An 18,298-nucleotide genomic window follows, 5' to 3' on the forward strand; every position below is an offset into this window, starting at 1 on the left:
AGGTGGTAGGGCTCATTAACTGCTCTGGTGTGTGTTTTCCAGCCCCTAACCCAGCTGTGGAAGGAGCAGAAGGCTCCAACCTAGACAACCCACTATCCCCCAAGGCTAGCAACAAGCAAATCAACAGCTAAGGGGCCCTCGGCAATCAACAACCAAGTATCAATCCCAACTCCATTGCCAGCTGCTCAGAGTACGCTCACCCTGTGTGGCACAGGAAACTTCACGGTCCTGCTGCAAGGAGCTATTGGCCCCCCGACTCCAGCTGCTATGGGGCCCAAGTGTGGAATGTGTGCCCTGCTAAAACTAGATTATGCTGTATTTGCTGTTGTGATGTCTGAATGCATGGTATGTATATGTTGAAGGAGGTGTAATGTGTGTTTGTTGTATTGCGTTGCAATGGATAAACTGATGGGGTTGTATGTGGTGCTGGATGTAAAGTATGCATGTGCTATGTTGTGTTGTGCTGTGTGCCATTGTGTGTGTTCCGGAGTATTCCCCTTCTGTACTCCGTGCAAAGTCCCTTCGCCTCCGTTTCAGTCTGAAGAAGAGAGTGCAGGGCCGTGTGTGGCAATGAGAGCAGAGAGTTTTACAATGGGGTTGCAGGGCCATGTGGAGCAGTGAGTTTTGCAGTGGGATTGCAGGGCCATGTGGAGCAGTGAGTTTTGCAGTGGGTGGCAGGGCCATGTGGGGCAGTGAGTTTTGCAGTGGGATTGCAGGGCCATGTGGAGCAGTGAGTTTTGCACTGGGATTGCAGGGCCATGTGGAGCAGTGAGTTTTGCAGTGGGTGGCAGGGCTGTGTGGAGCAGTGAGCTTTGCAGTGGGATTGCAGGGCCATGTGGAGCAGTGAACTTTGCAGTGGGATTGCAAGGCCATGTGTAGCAGTGAGTTTTGCAGTGGGATTGCAAGGCCATGTGTAGCAATGAGTTTTTCAGTGGGTGGCAGGGCCATGTGGAGCAGTGAGTTTTGCAGTGGGATTGCAGGACCATGTGGAGCTGGGAGCTTGCAGTGGGTGGCAAGGCCGTGTGTAGCAGTGAGTTTTGCAGTGGGTGGCAGGGCCGTGTGTAGCAGTGAGTTTTGCAATGGGTGGCAGGGCCGTGTGTAGCAGTGAGTTTTGCAGTGGGATTGCAGGGCCATGTGGAGCAGTGAGTTTTGCAGTGGGTGGCAGGGCCATGTGGAGCAGTGAGTTTTGCAGTGGGATTGCAGGGCCATGTGTAGCAATGAGTTTTGCAGTGGGATTGCAGGGCCATGTGGAGCAGTGAGTTTTGCAGTGGGTGGCAGGGCTGTGTGTAGCAATGTGAGGAGTTTTCAACAAGTCTTTAATTTCTTCGTGGAAGTTGCTTGCTGATGCCTTAGCTGATCTGTCCTGGCTCATGTTTGTGCTGGGGGGGTTAAAACCTTCCTGCTGTCACAGTGTGGTGGTTCATTTCTGAATCTCCTGTTGCTTCCATCGTGTGTCATGTGTGATGTGGCGGGAGACACAAAGAGGTGCAAATTGTCCGTTGGAATGTGCTGTTGGTTGACAATAGTGAGGTCTCGTTTAGAATTTAAATTCTCCAAATACAGACTGGGCTGTCAGCGAAACACCTTGTTCATGTTAAAGATGAAGATCCTGCTCAACCCTGCCCAGCCACACAGAGGGTGGGGGGGGCCGAGAAGCCCTGCTCTGGGTGTCCATGCAGAGCTTATCCCACCAAAATCTGGAGCAGGAGAGCTGGCAGGATCTGCACACCCAAAATCCAGTGTGCAAGAATCATGACATGGGCTTAAATATCACAGGATTTTTTAAAATAAATGTTTATTTGCCTTCTGGGGGTTGAGTCTTGAAGGGTCCCGTTTTTCTCCACAGCCCAGACAGCTTTCATATTACACCCTGCTGATGGAACATGCGTATAATGAGCGATGCAGAGTTGATGCACGCAGATGCTATCATGGCTGCCAAGTTTTGGGTGGCTTCATGTGACACTTAGTGCAGAGCTTTGCACTGCTCCTTGTACCCATGTTCTAGTAGCAAGGTGTAATGTGAAAGCTGCCATGGCTGTGGAGAACATGTGACCTTAACCTTTGTTAATGCAAGGTGAGATTCTCCTGTAATCACCTGACTCCAGGAGCTAGGGCTTTTAGAAAAATACCGACTATTATGAGATTTGCAATAAAACTGTGATAGCTGGCAGCATTGCTAAAGGCACCCAGAACCTCCAGTTACTCCAGTACCCCCAGGAACTGCCATCACACATTGCAGGAACTCCAGCACCCATCCAACTGCCCACCAGATACCTCCACCTGCAAACCCATGCACTCACCTACCGCAGCCTCTCCCAGATGCCCCAGCACCGACCCATCTATCCCCCTGAGACCCTCTCCAGAACCCGCTCACCTGCTCCAACCACAGCTGCCACAATCTGTGCAACTCACTGCCATGTCCCTGTCACTGCCTGGAAGTTTATGGTCACATGCAAATGATTTGGAAGTCTGCCAAAGAGCTCCCTGAATAATTTGCACGAAGTGTCCCACGTAGGGTTACCATATTTAGTGCCTCCAAAAGGAGGACACTTTAAAGGGGCCCCAGCCCCGCCCCCGCTCCCGCCCCAACCCCGCCCCCTCCCCAAAGTCTCCGCCCCCTCCCCTGCTTCCCGCGAACATTTGAGTCGCGGGAAGCCTGAAGCAGGTAAGGGGGGGTGGGGGGAGGAGGCGCGGCCCACCCCCGGCACCGCAGGTCCCCAGCCCGTCCCCCGAGCCCCCGGCCCGGCCCGGCACCGCCGGCCGAGTCCCCGACCCGGCACCCGAGTCCCCGGCCCGGCCCCCCGAGTCCCCGGCCCGGCCCGGCACCCGGCCCCCCCGAGCACCGCCGGCACCCGGCACCCGAGCCGCCGGCCGAGCCCCCCGGCCCGGCCCGGGCACCGGGCCCCCCCGAGCACCGCCGGCACCCGGCCCGGCACCCGAGCCGCCGGCCGAGCCCCCCGGCCCGGTCCGGCACCGGGCCCCCCCGAGCACCGCCGGCCGAGCCCCCGGCCCAGCACCCGGCCCGGCACCCGGCACCCGAGCCGCCCGGCCCCGGGCCCCCCCGAGCACCGCCGGCCGAGCCCCCGGCCCGGCACCCGAGCCACCCGGCCCCGGGCCCCCCCGAGCACCGCCGGCCGAGCCCCCGGCCCGGCACCCGGCCCCCCCGAGCACCGCCGCCCGAGCCCCCGGCCCGGCACCCGGCCCGGCACCCGAGCCGCCCGGCCCCGGCCCCCCCCGAGCACCGCCGGCCGAGCCCCCGGCCCGGCACCCGGCCCGGCACCCGAGCCGCCCGGCCCCGGGCCCCCCCGAGCACCGCCGGCCGAGCCCCCGGCCCGGCACCCGGCCCCCCCGAGCACCGCCGGCCGAGCCCCCGGCCCGGCACCCGGCCCGGCACCCGAGCCGCCCGGCCCCGGGCCCCCCCGAGCACCGCCGGCCGAGCCCCCGGCCCGGCACCCGGCCCCCCCGAGCACCGCCGCCCGAGCCCCCGGCCCGGCACCCGGCCCGGCACCCGAGCCGCCCGGCCCCGGCCCCCCCCGAGCACCGCCGGCCGAGCCCCCGGCCCGGCACCCGAGCCGCCCGGCCCCGGGCCCCCCCGAGCACCGCCGGCCGAGCCCCCGGCCCGGCACCCGGCCCCCCCGAGCACCGCCGGCCGAGCCCCCGGCCCGGCACCCGGCCCGGCACCCGAGCCGCCCGGCCCCGGCCCCCCCCCGAGCACCGCCGGCCGAGCCCCCGGCCCGGCACCCGGCCCGGCACCCGAGCCGCCCGGCCCCGGCCCCCCCCCGAGCACCGCCGGCCGAGCCCCCGGCCCGGCACCCGGCCCGGCACCCGAGCCGCCCGGCCCCGGGCCCCCCCGAGCACCGCCGGCCGAGCCGCCGGCCGAGCCGCCCGGCCCCGAGCACCGCCGGCCGAGCCCCCGGCCCAGCACCCGGCTCGGCACCCGAGCCGCCAGCCAAGCCGCCCGGCCCCGGGCCCCCCCGAGCACCGCCGGCCGAGCCCCCGGCCCGGCCAGGCCCCCCGAGCCCCCGGCCAGGCACCCGAGCCACCGACCGCATGTCCGATTTTCCCGGACATGTCCGGCTTTTTGGGATTTCCCCCCGGACGGGGATTTGGAGCCCAAAAAGCCGGACATGTCCGGGAAAATCCGGACGTATGGTAACCCTAGTCCCACGGAGCTGCCCGCAGCTTGGCTGCTAGGATAGAGTCTGGGCAACACCAGGCGGTTCGCACACATCCCGATGGTGTTTGCGCAGGGGGTGGGAATGCCTTTCCGGACCTTTGCACTGCTTCTGGTACCCATGTTCCATCCACGATCTGTCCCTGGAGCCCCCTTTAAAGGGGCATATTTCTTGTCATCCCATGCTGTACAGTGGAGCTAGAGTGAGGCGGTGGGGATAGGTTGGCTGGGAGCCTTACCTGCAATGCATTTGGGTTGGGTTGTAATAAATGAGTGATTGCCCCTGTGCTGTGGTTGGGGTGTAACTTCCTCCCCCAGCCCCGCACTGAAGCAGAGCTGAGCCGCCCCATTCCCATCCCAGCCTCAGTTCCCCCAAAGCCCGGGGCACTCAGGTGCCAGCTCTCAATAAGAGCCCGCGGCACGTGGGCCTTGCTGCTCCCCTCCACTGCGGGCGGCAGCGCTGATCGCTGCTCTCCTGAGGTGCTGCTTTCTCGTGGCGGAGCTGTAGCTCTAGGACTGTGGCTGGGAGCCAAGGGAACCGAAGCGGGAGGACCATTACCCCGAAACAATAACAAACGCTGGGTTTATGGGAGCGAGTGAAGCAGGCCTTTCTGGAAGAGCGGCGGCTCCGGTGGGGAAGGATGAATGGAGCTGTGTGCGCTTCCTGGAGCAGGCTGCAAATCAGACGTTTGTGTAAACAGGGAGACGGAGGGAGAACTCCTCTTGGGCCCTGGCTGTGTGAAAGGCTGTGCCTTACGGCTGAGCTCCCGAGCGTCACTCGCCCATTCAGCAGGTATTGCCCCGGGCTGACTGGCACGGCTCCTCCCGACCCGTCAAGGGCAGAGTCCCCACTATCTCTTCGACTGGCTTTAATTAGCTGAGCGGCAATGCACCGTTACAGGAAGGCTTCTCTGCCCAGGAGCATGGCTGGCTCCTCAGGGCCAGCCGAGCAAAAGGCCAAGGAGCCATGCTCGGCTGTCACCCACGGTACTCCCGCTAAGGCGAGGGGAAGGCAGGCAGCCGCAGAGACTGTTTGTGTTGCCAGGGGGCTGTTAGTTCATTGGAATGAAATGCTTTGGTCACAGGCTGCTCTGTTTGCCTTGGCTTGCAGACCTTGCCATGTGGTCTTACTATTATCCTGGCTTCGGAGTGGGCTGGAGGCCGATCCCCCCGCAGCTCCTCAGCGGGATGAAGGGGAAGTGCTAGGAGTAGAAGTGCAGCCTGTCGGGAGGAAGGGGCATACGCCCTCCCATTTGGGAGTCTGGCTTCAGCCCCTCGAGGAACAAGCACAAATCCGGTCCGAGGTTTGGGAGCTCCGGGAGAGGCTGGGCGCTAAACCAGCCCCGTCGCCCGACCCCCACTGGGATTTTGAACACAGCCCAAGCAATGCCCGTTCGTGGGCCTGCAGCGTCCAGTTGTGCCTCTTGCCAGATCCAGCTTGGTGCTGTTCTTCATCCCCGGGAGCGGAGAAGGGCAGAGCCTGGGTCAGTCAGGGGCAGGCCGAGGGTCAGATCCGAGCTGGCTGTAGCCATTGGCACCTATGCGCAGGAGTGCAAGGCACTCCCATTGTGGTGCAGTAGCGTTTTGCACCTATTCTGCACTGGCGTGAATGAGTCCACAGGGGCCAGCAGGAAAAAACAGAGTGATTCTAGCAGGGCAGGACCCAGTGAACAGGAGCAGCGAACGGGAGGTTGCGAGTTAGTTCTCCAGGTGAAGGAGGCACATGGAGTGAGTTTGTTGTCTGCAAGTTTGCTTGCCGTGGGGCTGCTTGATTGAAGTATATAGTGTGGTCTGTCTGGGGGGCCGTGTGCTCAGCCTAGGGTCACCAGACAGCAAGCGTGAAAAATCGGGATGGGGTGAGGGGTAATAGGAGCCTATATAAGAAAAAGACCCCAAAATCGGGACTGTCCCTATAAAATTGGGACATCTGGTCACCCTAGCTGAGCCTAGCAGCCCACTAGGCTCCGCTGAGAGCTTCCTGACCAGGCTCTAACCTGCTTCCTTTGATCCCCTGTAGGATCCCAGACGAAGGAGGGGGGCTAACTCAGGGAGAACAAGGGTTTTTAAAGCCAGCTCCTAAGCGACCAGAGGAGCTAGCAGAGAGGAGCAGCAAACAGTGGAGTTTTGCGGGGGCATTTAGAGAGGGAACGTAAGAGCCAAATATGCCTAATAAACATTCTCTAAACTTAGGCCAGTAGCCCCGGCCCCCCAAAGAAACACACACACACACAAACAAAAAAACACACAAACAAAAAGAAACCCTGCAGGCGTAAAGAGAATGCAGGCAGAAGTCCAGCAGCAGAGTGGGGGCTATGCAGGTTATTGCACCGAATGCAGCATGTAGGATTACCTGCCTTGTGGGCTGGTGGCGTATGTGTGTATTCAGGGTAAGCAGCTCTTGGCCCTCAAGAGACACAGTATGGGCTCTGGAGACCAGAGTGGCTAAACTGGAGATGCTAAGGGAGGCAAAGAGGTACATAGAGGAGACTTTCTGGGACACAGCACCCCCAGTCTGACAGCCTCTGTGCTGTAGAGGAGGATGAAAGTCTCAGGTAGGGTTACCATATTTTGTGCCTCCAAAAGGAGGACACTCCACGGGGCCCTGGCCCCGCCCCCAGCCCCGCCCCAACTCCGCCCCCTCCCCAAAGTCTCCGCCCCCTCCCCTGCTTCCCGCGAACATTTAATTCGCGGGAAGCCTGGGCAGGTAAGGGGAGGTGTGGGGTAGGGTTACCATATTTTGTGCCTCCAAAAGGAGGACACTCCACGGGGCCCTGGCCCCGCCCCCAGCCCCGCCCCAACTCCGCCCCCTCCCCAAAGTCTCCGCCCCCTCCCCTGCTTCCCGCGAACATTTAATTCGCGGGAAGCCTGGGCAGGTAAGGGGAGGTGTGGGGGGAGGAGGTGCGGCCCAGGCTGGCCCCCCCGGCGGCTCCAGCCTGGGTCGGCTCGGGCCCTGGGGTGCCGGCCCTGGCCCCCGGCCAACCACCCCCGGCCCGCCCAGCACTGCCGGCCGGCCCCCGGCGGCCCAGCGCACCCCCCCCGGCTCCCGGCCCCGGCGGCCCAGCGCACCCCCCGGCTCCTGGCCCCGGCGGCCCAGCGCACCCCCCCCGGCTGCCCGGCTCCTGGCCCGGCTCCCGGCCCGACCCCCCGGCTCCCGGCCCCCCGGCTCCCGGCCCCGCGGCCCAGCGCACCCCCCCGGCTGCCCGGCTCCTGGCCCGGCTCCCGGCCCCGCGGCCCAGCGCACCCCCGCGGCCCAGCGCACCCCCCCGGCGGCCCGGCTCCCGGCCCGACCCCCCGGCTCCCGGCCCCAGCGCACCCCCCCGGCCCCGCGGCCCAGCGCACCCCCCCGGCCCAGCGCACCCCCCCGGCGGCCCGGCTCCCGGCCCGACCCCCCGGCTCCTGGCCCCGCGGCCCAGCGCACCCCCCGGCGGCCCGGCTCCCGGCCCGACCCCCCGGCCCAGCGAACCCCCCCGGCCCCGCGCACCCCCCCGGCGGCCCGGCTCCCGGCCCGACCCCCCGGCTCCCGGCCCCGCGGCCCAGCGCACCCCCCGGCGGCCCGGCTCCCGGCCCGACCCCCCGGCCCAGCGAACCCCCCCAGCCCCGCGCACCCCCCCGGCGGCCCGGCTCCCGGCCCGACCCCCCGGCTCCCGGCCCCGCGGCCCAGCGCAGCCCCCCGGCGGCCCGGCTCCCGGCCCGACCCCCCGGCTCCCGGCCCCGCGGCCCAGCGCAGCCCCCCGGCGGCCCTGCTCCCGGCCCGACCCCCCGGTTCCCGGCCCCGCGGCCCAGCGCACCCCCTCGGCGGCCCGACCCCGCGGCCCCGGCCCGGCACTGCGCCCCTGGACCCTGGCCCGGCACCGCGCGCCCGGCCCCGCGACCCCGGCCCAGCCCTCCCTCCCGATTTTCCCGGACATGCCCGGCTTTTGGGGATTTCCCCCCGGACGGGGATTTGAGCCCCCAAAAGCCGGACATGTCCGGGAAAATCCGGACGTATGGTAACCCTATCTCAGGGAAAGAGAACATTAAGCTGGAGCAGAGGGAAGTGATCCCATAGTTGGGCTCCTCCTTCCAGATGATGTCATGGTCTCCTCTCACACTGAGAACACCTCTCTGAGGGAGGGGACCCCAATTATGAGGAAGAGACAGGTAATAGTAATGGGGGATTTCATCATTAAAAATACAGATATATGGGATTGTGATGACCAGGAGAACCACCTGGTGAATTGCCTACCGGGTGCAAAGATTGCAGATCTCTCGAGACATCTAGACAGACGTATGTGAGGTATTGGGGAGGAGCTGGTGGTCGTGGTACATGTAGGTACCAATGAAATAAGGAAAGGTAGGAGAGAGGTCCTGGAGACCAAATGTAGATTGCTAGGTAAGAGATTAAAGTCCAGGACCTCCATGGTAGCATTCTCTGAAATTCTTCTGGTTCCATGTGCAGGGCCAGATAGACAGGCAGAACTGCAGGGTCTCAATGCGTGGATGAGATGAGGGTGTACGGAGGAGGGCATTAGGTTAATTAGGAACTGGGGACCTTTTGGGAAAGGAGGATGGGCGCCTCTGAAACCAAAATGGAATCAGATTGCTGGCATGTCAAATTAAAAAGGTCATAGAGGTTTTAAACTAAGGGCTGGGTGAAAGCCGAGAATGTGGAGGAGCACACGGTTCAGAGAGAGACATCCCTTAGGGAAGGATCTATTAACAAATTCTCTATAACCTAGTACTGTAAGGAGGCGAGGATAGATGTTGATAAAGTACTGGTAGGAACTGAAGAGAAACAGTCAAACAAAAAAAAGTCCCATTGAATTACATCACGTGAAGGCAAACAACTAAATATTGACAAATTTTGTAAGTGCTTGTATGCAAATGCAAGAAGTCTAAATACTAAGATGGGTGAACTTGAGTGGATATTGATATAATAGGTGTGACGGAGCAGGGAGCAGGGCAGATTTGACCTGGGAATGTTGCAGGGGGGTTGCAGTGGGGATGTGGGACTTCCCTTGAAGGAAGCTACCTGAGCTGTAACCTGAGCCAGGAACGGGGGTGGGGAGAATTAACACCTTCTGCCCGGGAGACTGAACAAGGGAGAGGAGCAGCGGGAGGAGTGGGGAGTTTAGTTTCGGTTGGGGCTGGGTGGTGCAACGCAGGGAACCCCAAGCTGGGGTCTAAGCTCCCTGAACCTCCCAGAGGGACCTAATTGAGGGGGTCTGGTCGTACCTACACGCTCTGCTTGAGACTGTGTTCCTGTCCTTAAATAAACCTTCTGCTTTACTGGTTGGCTGAGAGTCGCAGTGAATCTCGGGAAGAGGGGTGCAGGGCCCTAACTCCCCCACAATCCGCAACAACTGGTGGCAGCGGCGGGATCTACTGCACCCCGTGGACGGCGCTTCCTGCAGTAAGTGACTGGGGAGCAGTAAAACGAAGGGGGATTGACGGGGACCAGGCGTACTGAAGAGTGAGAGAGAGACGGTTATTACCCCTGGGAGTGTGTGACCAGCGAGGAGGACTTTTGCAGTAACAGGGTCCCCCGGGGGGATCGCAGCGAGTGGTCCCAGGGGCGGAGGAGTCTGCAGCTCGACCCTGGCAGAGAAGCGGTGACCTCGAGAAGGGCTGGCACACTAGGGGTCCCCCTGGGAACTGTGGGGAGCTGTGAGCACACAGGCCGGTGAGTGGCCAGCAGGAAGATGTATGCCAAGCGGCTTAAGAGCGACCTGGTGGAGCTGTGCAAGCAGAGGCAGCTGCGCATTGGGAGGCTCACCAAAGCACAGCTCATTGCCCAGCTGGAGGCGGAAGATCGCGCGAATGAACTGATCCCTGTGTCTCAGGGAAGCAGCCTGGCAAATGCAGCGCAGGCACCAGTGTCTGTCCCAGCTGGGAGTGGTCAGCCGGCTGCTGAGGGCTTCCCGAGACCCCTCCTTCCTATGCCTAGGGGAAGGGTGGGGAGGAGCCCAGCAAATACCGAAGGCGCCGTGACCCCCCCGGCCAGCAGGGGGTCCCCCCGGCGAAGCCCGCCGGCCAGCAGAGGATCCTCCCGGCGACGTTCGGCATCCGGGGAGCGGAATTGGCTGGAATGGGAGAAAGAGCTAAAACTGAGAGAGCTGGAGGATCGTGAACGACAGAGACAGCATGAACGGGAGGAGAAAGAGAGACAGCATCAGCGTGAACGGGAGAAGAAAGAGAGACAGCATCAGCGTGAAGAGAGACAGAGACAGCATGAACGGGAGGAGAATGAGAGACAGCATCAGCGTGAACGGGAGGAGAATGAGAGACAGCGTCAGCATGAACTGGAACTGGCGAGACTGAGGGGCAGCGAACCCCCGGCTGCGGGGAGTGAGGGGGGACCCAGGACTGCACGGGGCTTTGATAAGTGCATCATGGCCCCATACAAGGAGGGGGAGGACATGGATGACTTCCTGGAGGCCTTTGAGACGGCCTGCGAGCTGCACCGGGTGGATCCCGCGGACAGACTCCGGGTCCTTACCCCCTTACTGGACCCCAAATCCGTGGCATTGTACCGCCAACTGGGAGAGGCAGAGAAAGGGGACTACGAACTATTCAAAAAGGCCCTGCTACGAGAGTTTGGGCTGACTCCTGAGATGTACCGGGAAAGGTTCCGGAGTCAAGATAAAACCCCTGAGATCTCCTATTTGCAACTAGCCGTCCGCATGGAAAGATACGCCAGCAAGTGGGCTGGTGGGGCCCAGACGAAGGAGGACCTGATTAAACTGCTGGTACTGGAGCAACTGTATGGGCGGTGCCCATCCGACCTGAGGCTGTGGTTGGTGGACAGAAAGCCAGAGAACCCGCGACACGCCGGGCAGCTGGCTGATGAGTTTGTAAAGAGCCGGTCAGGGGGTGGCAGGGAGGAGCCCCAAAGGAACAGGCCCGCCGCGATGCAGAGAGAGAGTCACCCTGGGACCTCCCAAAGGGGGAATATGGGGAATCCCCTCCCACGGGGAAGGCCCAGCATCAGGGACAACCGACCGGCTCGAGGGGACCCACGGGACCTGAGCTGCTATTACTGCGGCCGAAGAGGCCACGTTCGGGCCCAGTGCCCCAAGCTCCAGGACAGACTGAGCAGACCGAACCCGCACCGGGTTAACTTGGTAGCGGCCCAGACGGACGAGGGGCAGGCTTCCCACGCAAGAGGGGCTGGCAGCTTATCAACTGCTCAAGAGAGAGAAGGGCCCCCGGCCAGCTTCTCTGGAGGGCCAGATGCTCCGGATTCGAAGTTCTCCGTTTACAGGGTTGGCGCGGGGCTGTCCCTGCGGAGCGAGTGCCTTGTTCCCCTGGAGGTGGATGGGAAGAAAGTTTATGGATACTGGGACACGGGCGCAGAGGTGACACTGGCCCGGCCCGAGGTGGTGGCCCCAGATCGGGTGGTGCCCAACACCTTCCTGACCCTGACCGGGGTGGGCGGGACCCCATTTAAGGTTCCCGTAGCGAGGGTACACCTGAAATGGGGGGCCAAGGAGGGCCCCAAGGACGTGGGAGTGCACCACCATTTGCCCACTGAGGTGTTGATGGGGGGGGACCTAGAGGACTGGCCAAGCAGCCCCCAGACCGCCTTAGTCGTGACCCGTAGCCAGAGCCGGCGAGGGGCACTACGCCCTGACCTTGGGAGGGATGTCCCACCGGAGGCACCGAACCCTTCCCGGGTGGGGAGGGAACACCCAAGGACAGGCCGCGGGGTGGCTGGGGCTTCCGACCCAGCCGACGAGAGGGAGCAGGTCCCCATCCCTTCCTCAGCCGCCGAGTTCCAGGCCGAGTTGCAGAAGGACCCCTCCCTGCGGAAGCTAAGGGGCCTGGCTGACCTCAGTGTGGGACAGACCATGAGGAGAGGATGCAAGGAGAGGTTCCTGTGGGAGAAGGGGTTCCTGTACCGAGAGTGGGCTCCCCCGGGGGAAGTGGAGTCGTGGGGGATCAGGAGGCAGCTGGTGGTTCCCCAGAAGTTTCGCCACAAGCTACTGTACCTGGCCCATGACATCCCTCTCGCAGGGCACCAGGGGATCCGGCGCACCAGGCAGAGGCTGCTACAGAACTTTTACTGGCCCGGGGTCTTCACCAACGTCCGGCAGTACTGCCGATCCTGTGACCCCTGCCAGAGGGTGGGGAAGGCCCGGGACAAGGGGAAGGCAGCATTGAGACCTTTGCCCATCATAGAGGAGCCTTTCCAGAAGGTGGCCATGGACATAGTGGGACCTCTCAGCAAGACGACCCGGTCTGGGAAGAAATACATCCTGGTGGTGGTAGATTTCGCCACCCGCTACCCCGAGGCAGTGCCCTTATCGTCCATTGAAGCAGACACTGTGGCGGATGCGCTGCTGACCATTTTCAGCCGAGTGGGGTTCCCCAAGGAAGTCTTGACGGACCAAGGGTCCAACTTCATGTCGGCCCTACTCCGGTGCTTGTGGGAGAGATGTGGGGTCCGGCACAACTGGGCCTCAGCATATCACCCCCAATCCAACGGGCTGGTGGAGAGGTTCAATGGGACGCTAAAAATGATGCTGAAAACATTTATGAATCAGCACCCGCAGGACTGGGACAAGTACTTACCTCACCTGCTGTTTGCGTACAGGGAGGTACCCCAGGAGTCTACCGGGTTTTCGCCTTTCGAACTGCTATATGGAAGGCGGGTAAGGGGGCCCCTGGACCTGATGAGAGACGAATGGGAGGGGAAGGCCACTCCTGACGGAGAGTCGGTGGTGGAGTATGTCCTGACCTTCCGGGAACGACTTGCCGAGCTCATGGGCCTGGCCAGGGAGAATCTGGCCAGAGCCCAGAGGAAGCAGAAGGTCTGGTATGACCGCACAGCACGGGCCCGCGCCTTCGCCACTGGGGATCAGGTGATGGTCCTCATCCCCGTGAGGAAAAACAAACTCCAGGCCGCCTGGGAAGGGCCCTTCAAGGTTGTCAAGCAACTAAACGAGGTAAACTATGTGGTGGAGATGTCGAACCGGGCACACCACCACCGGGTGTACCATGTGAATATGATGAAGCCATATTATGACAGGGGGAATATGGTATTGGCCGTGTGTGGACAGTGGGAGGGGCAGGGAGATGACCCTTTAGTAGATCTATTCTCTGGGACAAGAGTTGGCTTCCCCCTGGAAGCAATTCCCCTCTCTGATCGGCTAACCCCTGCCCAGCGAGCTGAGATCAGAGGGGTGCTGCATCTGTACCAGCAGCTGTTTTCCAACCAGCCTGGACGCACTAATCTGACTGTCCACCGGGTGCAGACAGGATCGCACCCGCCTATAAAATGCTCCCCCTTCCGAGCCACAGGGAAAACTGCTCAGGACCTGGAAAGAGAGGTCAATGACATGCTGGCTTTGGGGGTGATCCAGCCGTCTTCCAGCCCTTGGGCCTCGCCGGTGGTGCTGGTCCCCAAAAAGGACGGGTCGATCCGGTTCTGTGTGGACTATCGGAAGCTCAATGCCATCACTGTAGCCGATGCCTACCCCATGCCCAGGCCGGACGAGCTCCTAGACAAGCTGGGAGGTGCTCGGTACCTTACCACCCTGGATCTTACAAAGGGCTATTGGCAAGTGCCGCTGGATGCAGATGCCAGGCTGAAATCGGCCTTTGTCACCCCTCTGGGGCTCTATGAGTTCCTGACCCTGCCCTTCGGCCTCAAGGGAGCGCCGGCCACCTTCCAGCGCCTGGTGGATCAGCTACTGAGGGGGATGGAGAGTTTTGCCGTGGCGTATATCGATGACATCTGTGTCTTTAGCCAGACCTGGGAGGACCACATATCCCAGGTTACACAAGTGCTGGACCGACTCCAGAAGGCTGGGCTGACCGTAAAACCGGAGAAGTGCAAGGTGGGGATGGCTGAGGTATCCTACCTAGGCCACCGGGTGGGAAGCGGCTGCCTAAAGCCGGAACCAGCCAAAGTGGAGGTGATCAGAGACTGGCCCGCTCCTCAAACCAAAAAGCAGGTCCAAGCCTTTATTGGGATGGCAGGGTACTATCGGAGGTTCGTGCCCCACTTTAGCGCCATAGCCGCCCCCATCACTGAGCTGTGCAAGAAGGGGAAGCCAGACAAAGTGGTCTGGACCGAGGAGTGCCAGGAGGCCCTCCGGGCGCTGAAGGAGGCTCTGGTCAGTGGCCCAGTTCTGGCAAACCCAGACTTTGACAAGCCCTTTATGGTGTTCACCGACGCCTCAGACACAGGACTGGGGGCGGTGTTAATGCAGGAGGATGAAAAGGGGGAGAGACACCCCATCGTGTACCTGAGCAAGAAGTTGCTACCCCGGGAGCAGAACTACGCGGCCATCGAGAAGGAATGCCTGGCCATGGTGTGGGCCCTCAAGAAACTAGAGCCATATCTCTTTGGGCGTCACTTCACCGTGCACACCGACCACTCTCCCCTGACCTGGCTGCACCAGATGAAAGGAGCCAACGCCAAGCTCCTGAGATGGAGCCTGCTCCTGCAGGATTATGACATGGACGTGGTCCATGTGAAGGGACGTGACAACCTGATAGCGGACGCGTTGTCCCGGAGAGGGAGCCCTGAACTTCCCCAGGTCACTGGTCAGAGTGACCCCGCTCAGTTCAGTCTCGAAGGGGGGAGAGATGTGACGGAGCAGGGAGCAGGGCAGATTTGACCTGGGAATGTTGCAGGGGGGTTGCAGTGGGGATGTGGGACTTCCCTTGAAGGAAGCTACCTGAGCTGTAACCTGAGCCAGGAACGGGGGTGGGGAGAATTAACACCTTCTGCCCGGGAGACTGAACAAGGGAGAGGAGCAGCGGGAGGAGTGGGGAGTTTAGTTTCGGTTGGGGCTGGGTGGTGCAACGCAGGGAACCCCAAGCTGGGGTCTAAGCTCCCTGAACCTCCCAGAGGGACCTAATTGAGGGGGTCTGGTCGTACCTACACGCTCTGCTTGAGACTGTGTTCCTGTCCTTAAATAAACCTTCTGCTTTACTGGTTGGCTGAGAGTCGCAGTGAATCTCGGGAAGAGGGGTGCAGGGCCCTAACTCCCCCACAATCCGCAACAATAGGCATCACAGAAACTTGGGTGGAACGATTCTAATCAATGAGACATGGTAATACCAGGGTACAAAATATACAGGAATGAGCGTAGATCCTGCTGGTGCGTGAATGGCACTGTATGTGAAAGAAAGCACAGAGTCAAATATAGTAAAAATCTTAAATGAATCAAACAGTACCATAGAATTGCTATGGACAGAAATTCTGTGCTTGAATAATAAGAGGATAGCAGTAGGACTATACTACTGACCACCTGACCAGGATGGTGATGGTGATTGTGAAATGCTCAGGGACATTAGAGAGGCAACAGAACCAGAAAACCCAATAATAATGGGGGATTTCAGCTATCCTCTTATTGACTGGGTACACGTCACCTCAGCACAAGATGCAGAGATAAAATTTCTAGTCACCATTCATGACTGTTTATTGAACCAGCTAGTCCGACTCCTGGACCCCACAAGGGGAGAGGCAATTCTTGATTTGGTCCAAGAGGTGAATATATATGAACCACTCGGTAATAGCAACCATAATGTAATTACATGTAACATCTTTGAGAGTAGCATTTAACTTCAAACAGGGGAACTACACCAAAATGAGGAGGCTAATTAAACAGAAATTAAAAGGAACAGTCACGCAAGTGAAATGCCTGCAAGTTGCACGGGAACTTTTTAAAATACCATAATAGAGGCTCAATATATACCCCAAATAAAAAACACAGTAAGAGGACCAAAAAAAAAAAAATGCCACCACGGCTAAACAAAGTAAAATAGGCAGTTAGAGACCAAAAGACATCTTAAAAATTGGAAGTCAAATCCCACTGAGGAAAATAGAAAGGCGCATAAACTCTGGCAAGTCAAGTGTAAACATATAATTGGACAGGCCAAAAAAGAATGTGAAGAGCAACTAGCAAAAGACACAAAAACTAACAGCATCAGAAGCGGGAAGTTTGCCAAACAATCAGTGGGGCCACTGGATGACTGAGGTGCTAACGGAGCACCCAAAGAAGACAAGGCCACTGTGGAGAAGCTCAATGAATAATTTGCATCTACTGTCACTGCAGAGGACCTGAGGGAGATTCCAACACCTGAGCCATTCCTTTAGATGACTAATCTGAGGAACTGTCCCAGATTGAGGTGCCAATAGAGGAGGTTTTGGAACAAATTGATAAATTAAACAGTAATAAGTCACCAGAACCAGGTGGTATTCACTCAAGAATTCTAAAGGAACTCAAATATGAAATTGCAGAACCACTAACTGTGGCGTGTAACCTATCACTTAAATCAGCTTCTGTACCAGATGACTGGAGGATAGCTAATGTGATGCTGATTTTTAAAATAGGCTCCAGGGGTGATCCTGGCAATTACAAGCCAATGAGTACTAACTAAAGTACCAGACAAATTGATTGAAACTATAGTAAAGAACAGAATTATCAGACACATAGATGAACGCAGTATGTTGGGGAAGCATCAGCACAGTTTTTGTAAAGGAAATCATGCCTCACCAATCTATTCCAATTCTTTGAGGCTGTCAACAAACATGTAGACAACAGCGATACAGTGAATGTAGTGTACTTAGACTTTCAGAAAGCCTTTGACGAGGTCCCTCACCAAAGGCTCTTAAGCAAAGTAAGCTGTCATGGGATAAGAGGGAAGGTTCTCTCATAGATCAGTGTATAAACAATAGGGGGGAAAGGATAGGAATAAACAGTCACTTTTCACAAAGGAGAGAGGCAAATAGAGGGATCCCTAAAGGAGCTGTGCTGGGGCCAATGCTGTTCATCATATTTGTCAATGATCTTGAAAAGGGACAAAATTTGCAGATGATGCAAAATTACTCAAGATAATTAAGTCCAAAGCAGACTATGAAGAGTTACAAAGGGATCTTCCAAAACTGGGTGACTGGGCAAAAAAATAGCAGATGAAATTCAGTGTTGATAAATGCAAAGTAATGCACATTGGAACTTATACACAACTATACATACAAAGTGATGGGGTCTAAATTATCTGTTAGCACTCAAGAAAGAGATCTTGGAGTCATTGTGGATAGTTCTCTGAAATCATCCACTCGATGTGCAGCAAGAATGAAAAAAGCTAACAGAATGTTAGGAACCATTAGGGAAGGGAGAGATAATAAGACAGAATATATCATAATGCCACTATATAAATCCATGGTACGCCCACATCTTGAATACTGCTTGCAGTTCTGGTCACCCCATCTCAAAAAAGACATATTAGAATTGAACAAGTACAGAGAAGGGAAACAAAAAATGATTAGGGGTATGGAACAGCTTCCATATGAGGAGAGATTAAAAAACTGGGACTGTTCTGACTCCCCTCTGCATGTGCAATTCCAGAATTGTCTGGTAGGGGGTTCTTACCCCTTCCTCTGGACAGCTGGGTGTGGCCACTTTCAAAGATAGGACACTGGGAACCTTGCTGTGACCTGGGCTGTACAGGGCCTGTGTTCCTATGACAGCCCGTGACAGACATTAGCATTTCAGTGCAGGATCACAGATGAAAAAGCTGTGCAAGACCATCCAGTCTGCCTGCTGGGGGGGAGGATAGCTCAGTGGTTTGAGCATTGGCCTGCTAGACCCAGGGTTGTGAGTTCAATCCTTGAGGGGGCCATTTAGGGATCTAGGGCAAATATCTGTCTGGGGATTGGTCCTGCTCTGAGCAGGGGGTTGGACTAGATGACCTCCTGAGGTCCCTTCCAACCCTGATATTCTATGAGTCTATTCTATATTCTGTATAGAAATTAAAGATGGAAAAGAATTCCTAAGCCCAGGCCAGAAGGGTCCCTACTGGCCTTCTCTAGAGTCTTATCCAGGGTAATTTGAAGGTCCCATGCGAATGCATCAGTTCAGGTGGAGTTCCTGGTGCAGGTCAGTGCTGGGAGTGCACAGGGGTACCTTGCAGGGGCCTTAGAATTAAAACAAACACAAACACTATTCAAACCCCAGGAAATGCAGTGACAGGTGCACGTCTGGACACGAGGCACCCAGCCTAATTCTGCCCTCTGCCCCAGGGGGATTGTCTGGTGACTTGTGCTACAAGTGCAGTTGTAACCCCGCCTTGCCTGGGTTTCCAGTATTTGTGTGTTTTTCCTGTTCTTGGAAGGTAACATGTGCTCAC

General features: G+C 58.6%; 2 protein-coding genes across 5 annotated transcripts in view; both read left to right on the top strand.

Annotated features, from left to right (window-relative positions):
• The window catches only part of SCARF2 (scavenger receptor class F member 2), a 119,165-nt gene that overhangs the window by 90,393 nt on the left and 10,474 nt on the right, over window positions 1-18,298 (top strand). The window lies entirely within an intron of this gene.
• On the top strand, window positions 6-16,562 carry LOC135975789 (uncharacterized). 2 transcript variants are annotated; one of them, XR_010592836.1, is made up of 3 exons: window positions 6-6,726; window positions 8,179-9,093; window positions 15,176-16,562. XR_010592836.1 is itself a non-coding variant. In XM_065568262.1 (2 exons), the coding sequence occupies exon 2, from the start codon at window positions 9,856-9,858 to the stop codon at window positions 14,779-14,781; it is 4,926 nt and encodes a 1,641-aa protein (XP_065424334.1). In that variant the 5' UTR covers window positions 6-6,726; window positions 8,179-9,855; the 3' UTR covers window positions 14,782-16,562. The 2 variants fall into 2 exon arrangements, 1 of the variants encoding a protein (XP_065424334.1); XM_065568262.1 differs by having other exon boundaries at window positions 8,179-16,562.

Source organism: Chrysemys picta, chromosome 15, assembly GCF_011386835.1.
Source record: "Chrysemys picta bellii isolate R12L10 chromosome 15, ASM1138683v2, whole genome shotgun sequence".
Classification (NCBI taxonomy): domain Eukaryota; kingdom Metazoa; phylum Chordata; order Testudines; family Emydidae; genus Chrysemys; species Chrysemys picta.

Excerpts from the sequence above, each read along its gene's own strand:
- LOC135975789 (XM_065568262.1), top strand. The coding sequence starts at position 9,856 with ATGTATGCCAAGCGGCTTAAGAGCGACCTGGTGGAGCTGTGCAAGCAG.